Source organism: Antrostomus carolinensis, unplaced genomic scaffold (genome assembly GCF_000700745.2).
Source record: "Antrostomus carolinensis isolate BGI_N321 unplaced genomic scaffold, ASM70074v2 scaffold56491, whole genome shotgun sequence".
Classification (NCBI taxonomy): Eukaryota; Metazoa; Chordata; class Aves; order Caprimulgiformes; family Caprimulgidae; genus Antrostomus; species Antrostomus carolinensis.
This window is the reverse complement of record NW_010296091.1, coordinates 1-9,517: the sequence shown is the minus strand read 5'-3', so window position 1 is coordinate 9,517 and position 9,517 is coordinate 1. Positions and strand designations below refer to the sequence as shown.

General features: G+C 40.9%; 1 protein-coding gene across 1 annotated transcript; it reads right to left on the bottom strand.

Annotated features, from left to right (window-relative positions):
• Nucleotides 1-1,183: 1,183 nt before the first annotated feature.
• On the bottom strand, nucleotides 1,184-9,305 carry LOC104532831 (kelch-like protein 7; the record flags this gene model as incomplete). Its single annotated transcript, XM_010178134.2, has 5 exons — nucleotides 1,184-1,359; nucleotides 3,168-3,292; nucleotides 4,397-4,490; nucleotides 5,404-5,506; nucleotides 9,162-9,305. Coding segments are annotated over 5 exons (642 nt in total), but the record flags the coding sequence as incomplete, so codon positions are not given.
• Nucleotides 9,306-9,517: the final 212 nt, after the last annotated feature.

The following is a 9,517-nucleotide window of genomic DNA, read 5'->3' as shown; positions in this document are numbered from 1 at the left end:
CATCTAGCCACCTGGTTGTGTCTTCATAAAAATCTAGAAGGTTGGGCAAGCACGACTTCCCCTTGGTGAAGCCATCCTGACTGCCCCTAATGACCCTCTTACCCTTGATATGCCTTGAGATGACACCAAGGATAAGTCGTTCCATCACCTTCCCAGGGATGGAGGTGAGGTTGTTTTTTTTTGGTCCTCCTTCTTGCCCTTTTTGAAGACTGGAGTGACATTTGCCTTCCTCCAGTCCTCAGGCACCTCTCCCATTTCCCACGACTTAGCAAAGATGATGGAGAATGGTCTAGCAATGACTTCAGCCAGCTCTCTCAACACCCGCGGGTGCATCCCATCTGGACCCATAGATTTATGGATGTCCAGATTGCTTAATTGGTCCCTAACCCAGTCCTCATCCACCAAGGCAAACTCCTCTATTGTCCTGACTTCCTCTAGGGCCTCAGGGGTACAGGGTTCCTCAGGACAGCTTCTGTCAGAGTAGACAGAGGCAAAGAAGGCATTCAGTAACTCTGCCTTCTCTGTATCTTCTGTCACCAGGGCACCCACCTCATTCATCAGTGGGCCTACATTGCCTCTAGTGTTAGTTTTATCTGCCATGTATTTGAAGAAGCTCTTTCTGTTGTCCTTGACCCCTCTGGCAAGGTTTAATTTCAGTGTTTTGTTCATCTTGCTTCCAGGTCCTCAGATCCCCAAGTTTAACTTGTGTATGCTACGATACTACATGTTTCCAACAGAAGCAACTGCTCTCTGAAATGGGCAGAGCCACGCAGCCATTAAGGTGCAGTTTGCTTACCACTTTGAAGCAACTTCGCTTTCACCAACAGCACATGAACCTCAATCTGGGAGCAACTGCTATAATACATCAAACTTAATCCAGCTCACACACTATGGAATCAGAAGCCTTATAGCTATCTCAATAAAGAAAACTGTTGCTTACTCCCTTTATGACTTTCTTTCCAGTTTACTGAAACAACACATAATAACCACACTTGAAATGTAGATATTCATTAATGTTTGGGTTTGACCAAGCTAGGATGCACCTTTTATTCTACAATTTAACAAATAATATGTGCATCACATACTGTAGGAACATCAGAAGTGGGATACTTTAAACCAGTTCTTAATTAGAAAAAGAAAGCAAAGTTCAATGCTCTTAGGTGGTATGAAACAGGGATCTCACCTGGTCTTCTGCCCTCACTGTCAATGTATCTTGGTTCAAGAGGTGTGTCACACGCTTAACGTCAAGCTGAAGAAATTCATCTGTCTTGTAAACTTCAGTGAAATGCTGATGGATAAAATCATCTGCAGTGGCTTTCAGTTCTGGACAGTCTAGGCATTCTGCTAACACACTTATACCTATGAGGGAAAAATGGAGGGAAAAAAAAAACTTTCAAACTTGAACTGCAATTACTTTTAATATATAAAAATAGAATAAAATTACCGTAGTTTCAGTGATACTTGCAACCCCAGTTTAATATTAATTGTCATGCTTTTTCTTTTTTTCTTTAAAATACATGCTGTCATAACTCATCTGCAACTCAAGACAAACTAATAAAGCACACACTGCTGATCCCTACCCTCACCGAACTAATCGGAGTCAGACCTGCAGCACCTCCTGCATTAACTACCTCTCCAGCGCTACTTCCTCACTGTTCCTTTCCCCATGATGAAGCAGGTACCTTAACCATGTCTGAGCCATATCACAGTAACAAAATCTAACCAGAACAGCTTTAGAAACTGGATTCAGGTTTTATGACCTCCCCTGACTTGCTCATGCAGCAGCAGTCACCAACCAAGCCCAATTTCCTTCCAGACGGACTTTTCTATACAGGTAGCAGTTAGCTGCAGACCAACACAAAAAAGTCAAGCTGATGCTGCTGCAAGGGCAGAAGGTTGGCATCGAGATATAAATAGCAACTGCTACCAAGAAGCACTGTTTCCAACATTCCCATTAGAAACCAAGCAAGCACAGAGCTTTTCAGCAGCAACTTTTGCTCATCATGCTATGTCTTCCTCCTCCTTCTGTGGAAGAGATGGGCAGTGGGGTAGAAGCAACTCACCAGCCCATGGGCTGCAACTAGCCTAAGCCACTCTAATTAGTAAAATGCAAACTAGAATGATAAAATCTGAGTGTATGACCTCTTGACAAAATTTCAAGAGATTCAGAATAAGCTGTGGTTTCTCTCAAATACACTTTTTTTTTTTTATGAACTGTGGACTTGCCTATGAGTCTGCACAGAACACATTTTAACTTGTAAGCAATGCCTTGAGGACAAGTTGATTTAATCTTTATCGCCTTTTTTGCTATAAATTAGGAACAAAGTATGCAAGTGTTAAGAAAGCATAATTAATTTTCTAGTTAACAAAAACCACAAAAGAAGGAATATGACTCAAAGCAAGTGTAAGTGGCATTTTACTTAGAAGGTAATATCTTCCTTCCAGCAGTTATTTCAGAGCCACAGCTGTCCTGCACTTAGGTGTCTGTTAAATCATTCAGATACACTGCAACACCTTTGTATTTATATTACAAACATCTATAATGCGATTGAGATGTTACTAGGAGAATTACATGACAAATGTAAGTAAGAAACTCTATAAACAAAATTAATCAGAGATTAAAGTGCACCAAATCTTAAGCATCAAAAAGCATTTAGTTCTTCTTGTTGTTGACCTTTTCTGTGACACCGAGTTCATGTTAAAGCTACAAAACATTAAATATCAAACCTGCCCAGATGACATTCATGGATTTCAGTTAAAATGAGGAGCAACTAAAACCAAAAGTAACCTAAACTTACCCTTTTAGAAGATATGCTCATTTTCTAGAAATTACAACTCTGTCAAATTCTGTCTCCAAGTACAGTAACAACAACCGAAAGCCTTACCTTACTAAACAGATGAGGTTTTGTAACGAACAAGAAGCTCCAGGGTGCTGCCAAACTGGTATTAGACCTAGCACAGTCAGTGGACCCCGATAGTGGACTATCAAAGACAACTGCCAGATTGTTTTGTCTATGGCAAGGGACAACAGTTCAGATTCAGAGCAAAATTATTTTTATGTACTTGGATTTAACCAAATATTTCTGTCTTTTAGAAAATACTATCTATTTCTCAGGAACAGCAAAGTTAAAAAATAAACAGTAAGTTTAAGTTTGCATTTCTCTTACCAAGACAATTGGAAGCATCAACTTGTTCCTTTAAAAAGTCCACACACATTTTTTTCACAGGTTCAATTTGATATTGGTTTGCTGCATCTAGTAAAGACTGGACATTATTGCTGTTAACTGAGATTCTGCAAAAGAGAAGGTATAAAATTAGCATCACTAAAATTACCTACCTTGTAAAAAAATTTACACCAATTCACATAAATGGCAAAATTATTTCCCTGCTATTTGAGAAATAATCTTTCACACACAGTCTGAAGACACAACCTGCCTTCATGATCTTTCCAAATTGCTTTCACTTGCTCTACGTTACTGAGGAAGGGCAAAGAGTACAGAGTCCTAGATTCTGAAGAATAAGCCTTTAAGAGGGGCCCTCTGCAGTACCATACTATTGCTCTGACTTGTGTGATTAGCCACTTTCAAAAAACAGAAAACAAATAGAACCTTTTTTTCTGACAGTCTCTTCCTCACAAACAGGCATCAACAAACTCAGTCTAAACTCACTGTCAAGACTGCTCTGGCCGATTTGGCCAGAGTACACAAGCAGAACAACCAGCCCAGCAGTGCTTCAAGAGAAGGTACAGAGCTTGCAGACAAGGCAACCATACGGCTGGGGTGCTGACACTGACTGTCTCTCACCACTGATGGAATATACAAGATTCCTCTCAAAGAAAGAAGAAAACCTTCCTAAGGAGAGTTAATCTCATTAGTACACAGATCAAAGGCCTGCCATCTATTGTTCATGAGACCTGATTAAGAAATACTGCTTACAATCCTACTCAGCTGCACAAGGTGTTTAAAAAAACCCACAAACACATGGACAACCTGAGACAGGAGGGAAATGCTGTTCACAGAACAGTTATCCACCCTGCCTGTCCCCAGATGAAGGTGTAACTCCTGGAAATGGTTCTGTAGGATAGCTACCTGCTGATATCGGTAGGAGCCGGAATTTCAGAACAGTGGGAAATACCATTTGACTCCAAACACTGAAGTCAAAAGCTTAAAGTGCTTTGAATTGCTTTCTGGAGACAACTACCACTCTTTAGTCTGTAAAGCTTCCTACTGATTAAATAAAAAGGGAAGAAGGATAGAAGGTCTAGTCACATCAGACTTTAACCAAAGAACTGTAATGTAATAAAACTGATGAATCATAAAAGCATTATTTTAAGAATTTATCACTTACAATTGGCAGGCTTCCTAGAAAAAGTGTCAGCTTAAAATAACAAAATTACCTTGCAGTATAAGCAAACTCCACAAGCTGTTCAATAATGTCAGGTTCTGCATCTTTTAGCTCCACTTCAAAGGACTTTGATTCAAGCATATTTGCTGCAAATAGATTAAAAGACAAACTACATCAATAAGCCACTAGTTATTGTACATTTTGCAAACAGCAGAAAATAAAGTGATTATACAAAATGAGAACCTGCTAAAAACTGCATACAGTTGATTGCTGTTTTCCCAGGATTACTAATGCAAGTCAGGAAAGAAAGGAGGTAGTGGGACAAACAAGATAATACAAGCATGTGCACGCACCAGTTATGTAAATTATGATAAACTGTATTAAATACAAAAGGTCATAGATTCTGTTGACTGGAGTGCAAACTGCCAAGTTAGCTTCTGACAGTGCAGTGTGTGCTTCCTGTTTTTGGTGATGCTATTTCCACACTCAAGATGGTAACAACAGAGACAGCTCCCAACTCCCCACATCCAGGCACAGCTCTGTAAGTTTGCCCACAGACAGTTACAAGCTGACCACTGGAAGGCATAGTTATTTTATTTCTACTCAACTTTAATGTGTGTTCTATAGCACAGTAATTTTACAATTCATGGGTAAGGGACACAACAGTAAGATAGATACTAAATAACTGAATTTGTAAAGATGCATAAATGCAAGAATATTTAAACTTCTGATAGCCTGTTTTATATGTGGAAGAGTCTAATGGTGGGAAGCAACAGGGCAGACAAATTCTGTCATGGGAGTAAAAACTCCCATTTTTCAGGCTAAGGGAGGGAGACTAAGAGAGCTTACATATGAATTAACACTTGACTTGATCAAGAGTTAAAGGGAAATTGAGGGGAAGGGTGAAGGGAGATGAATGGAAGCAGGATACAAAATGAGAAAATCTTCACTTACGCTCATCATTGAAATTAATCACTTTCATAAACAACATGTCAACCACAAGTCTACCAGGATGTCACCACAAAAATCTTATAATCAATCAATTTTGAAAAGACTTACTAGTAAACATTAAGTTAAAAAAATGACTGGCTGAAGCAAGCACAACACGGTGAGCTGGGATCTTTCTTTCTTGAACCATAAGAACGACATCACATAGCGTTTTCTAAATCAGAGGAAAAAACAGACAAACAAAAAAACCCACAAGATCAGCATTTTCAAAAATATTTTTTAAAGTATTTCTTTAGAAACAGCTTGTGGAAATTCATTGCTTTTCTTAATCCACACACCTCAAGAGTATTATGTAATAAAACCATTTTCTGAAACTCAAAGTTAAGTTCAGTAACCTGGAGAACTAGCGAAGTTCAGTTTACTCATGAACTTGTACCTTAAGGACAGTCGCAAATAACATATGAACTCTGATTAAAGTTTTTCCTGTGGCATTTACACCAACCTCCAACAACGCAGGCTCTGTAGCACCTCGCAGAGGTTGCGTTTACATCACACCCTTTCCATCCATCAGTGGCTCTCTTCTCTACTCAGCTGCTGATTTCCAGAAGAACCTTGTTAAAGACCTCCTGTCTGAAGACTGCTACCATATTGCTCTACCAGAGTGAAAGTGATAAACAAGTTCAAAGCATTCAATGGAACATTTTTAAGAAAATGTATCCCAAAAATGGATCATTCTGTGGATCTGACTGGTCACACCTGATGAGCAACTAGCTTCCAGACCAAAAAAAAAAAAAAGTATTTTTACTTCTTGTTTGCTATTTGAATATAAGCAGTTAGTTTCTCCCCTACATGTGAACCATCAAGCACTAGAAGGAGAAATAAAGTGACAGAACTTATAAAAGTTGCTAGGTGACATGACAGGAGAGTAAGGGATTGGGGTAAAAACAAGTAATTTTAATAGATTCTCAAATGGTATCCTTTCTAAGAACATACTGACTGAAATTAATGCACACCATACTACAGTTAATTATAACATTCTCTTTATTAAGAAAGAAGAATTGAGGAGCACTGCTTCCTAGAAACAGGAATTCATTTTTGACTACTACCTTAAGTTCATGGAACTTCTTTCAGAAACACCTACTTACATGCATCCTGATACTAATCCCAAGAAAGAGCATTTCTACTGTGGGAAGTATATACTTGCTTACAACAGTGCGAGAATGTTTTCCACATACAGACAATACTACTTAACAAGGCTGATAATCCATATAAGCAGACCCTTCAAATAAACATATTTTTTAGTTTCTTGAAGGAAAGGACACTCAGAAGCCTGTGTTGGGTAAAATATAAATAATATTAAAAAAATGGTTTCTTTGGAAGTGAGCTGGAGGGGTGACATACAGCTTCCTTTGTACATCTGTAGCTTTAAGGCATTTAGGACTGAAGCTACGAAAAAATAAACCATTCAAGAAAAGCTTCAGAGGAAATCCTTTACAGCTCCAATTCCTAGCACATCTGGTTCAAAACAAGTGCTGGAAACTAGCAGTACAAGTTACCATAAAATCCTGCAGCCAAGCTTTGCTAAGACTTGCAACTGTTGCTTGAACTCTGCGCTGCATTTGTAAGATACATTTAGTGCCTTAGCTCAGCATCTGAAGCACCTCAGATATTCTAAGGCCTCTCTGCGTACAGGAAGAAATATCTGTCAACCAAAACAGACCATTGTTTTAATTTCTTTCCCCAGGATGTTTCTGGGTGTGACTGTTTCACTTCAACTAATGCTCTTCTGAGGATTTCTGCACTTCTTTCCAGAAGGACCCACTGGTGTCACTGAGTCACCTCAATGAGGCAACAGATGACGAGTTACATCAACCAAAGGACACACCCAGGTGTGTTTGCATTAGGGCGCTTCATCTTTCAAGTAACAGGTTCAGCAACACCTTGCAACGCTGTCCCAGCTTCATTGTCAAGTACTTTATTCTTGGCTGATCTCCACTCAGCTGCAAAGTTGCAACAAAGGATTTATGCACATGCTGCCAAATAGCTCTGTAAAACCCACAAAGATGTGGGCTGTCACATGTTGAAGATGACCAAGAAGTCCTCCAATGCACTAAACATACTTGCCTGCAACATCTCACCAGTACTAAGCACAGGTATGTCCATGGTTTACTCTAGAATCGTGGAGGCTGCCTCTGGATCCCAGCTCACACAAAAACAGCCTCTGTAAAATTAGCTGTACTTTCCAACTGGCCCATTTCCCAACAGCATTAAACTAATGCATTTAAATAGCTAGTGCTCCACATGCATGTTGCTATTTTCATCACAAGAAATTTTTAACTTGTATCATATTTAGGTTTTATAACCACAGCATAGCCCTTGACTTACCAAAATACAAGAAAGAGCTGCCTATAAATCCTCTTAAACTTTAACACAACTAATCAGCTCAGGTAGTACATTTTCCTCTGGCACCAGCTGACTTCCTAACTTTATCCTACATAATCACATCTCCCCCTGCCCCTCCAGTAATAGTTAACCTCCTCTTACAAACAGCTCCTAAAAGGAGCATGAGTGGCATGAACCACACAAGCATTTCTGGAGTGGTCAGCATTGGGTGGGATATGCAAAGCCACCATCTGAGGTCAGATTAGAAATTTCCAGGAAACTGACAGCAGGCAAAATTCAGGAGTTGCACCTCCCCACACACAACAGATTTTGAAATTTGAATGACAAGTACACAAATATTTCACAGCACTTAATCCTGATCCTCCCTCTCCCTGTTTAGAGTAACTCTTAACTAGGTGAGAGCTGGCGCTCTGCTGTTCTGAAAGATGAGGTACTGACACAGAGCAACGTGATGCCGTGTACTGGAGTAGGGACATGGTAAAGCACTGTGATTTCCCTGTGCTAGGGGTGGACATACATCTAAGAGAGGGCAGTATTTCCTCTATCAATTTACAAAGCATAATAGCATCTGGCATCTCCTTGTCAACAATGACAGGGATATGAGCTAAACAGGGATGAGCTGAGTTATGAACTCAGCTACAACTTGGAATATATTTACCCAGTCAGAACAGAAGGAAAGCCTACGCTGAAAAAGCAGATCACAGGCTTTAAGCCTCAACTCCTCTACCTGAAGTCACTGAAATCAATTTGATTTTTCATACACAGGAGCTCAGCTGCATGAAATGGCTTATGTAGACAGCACAAGACTGTGTATTAGTGAAAGAAGAACAGGGCTGAAGTGCTGGAGAAAAGCAGAATCGACACTCTGATATCACTTGCTAGGCCAGGACCCGGACTGCTGATGAACACTGTTGCTAAAAGCTGCACTTAGCCTTTGGTAGGACTAACACTGGGAGACAAGCAGCTAAACTCTAGAAGATACAACACGTGACAGTGCCAAGTACGAAGCCCCCAAGAGTTCCTGAACAGCCAGCTTCGGAGTTGGTTTCTGGCTCCGCATCATTGTTTTTAAATGAGCCACAGCAGCACAATCAAACCAGCTCCTCCTCCGAGGAGGAAGATTTATTCATACGCTAGGAGTTACTTCTGCTCTTGTACCAGCAGTCTCAGCTTTTTAAGGGAGGGGAAATAAATAAATGAATAAATCAACATTTCTGTCAGTTTGGACAGCTCAACTGAAATCCACTTGTATAATCATAATTTTGGTTACCACTCTTGCTCTATTGGTAAACAGACGAGTCACCTTTAATAATAATCACTGGACTATTAAGCTCGGAATCTGACCTGCCAAAAAGGTCAGAGTTTGTAAAGGTGAGGCCACCAGCCCCCTGTGCTGCCACTGGCTTCTTAGTGAGCCAGACAGATGTATTTGGTGTGAAGCACAGAAGAAATGCGACCAGCGAAACCGAACCGTGGTTCCAGTCATCCCCCTCCTCCTGCTGCAGCTTCGCTGTGCCAACACTGTTCACGGGGGTCCAGTCGGGTTGCTCAGAGAAGAGCTCCTGGTTAAAGTTCAGCACCAGCACTTTCTGACTCCCCTCGGGTTGCAGCTGGAACAGGGCTGTGCGGACACACCAACTGGAAGCGCTCAGCGACCAGTTCGGGTTTAACTCCTGCCCTAACTACGGGGCAGAACTACCATCGGCAGGCTGTGGTTAGACCCCAGACCACCGCGCCTCCTGCCCCCGGCGCCGCCCATAGGCCGGACTCGTTACGCGGGCTGTGTCGGCGTACGGCAGCGCCTCGGGGTCACCGCTCCCCC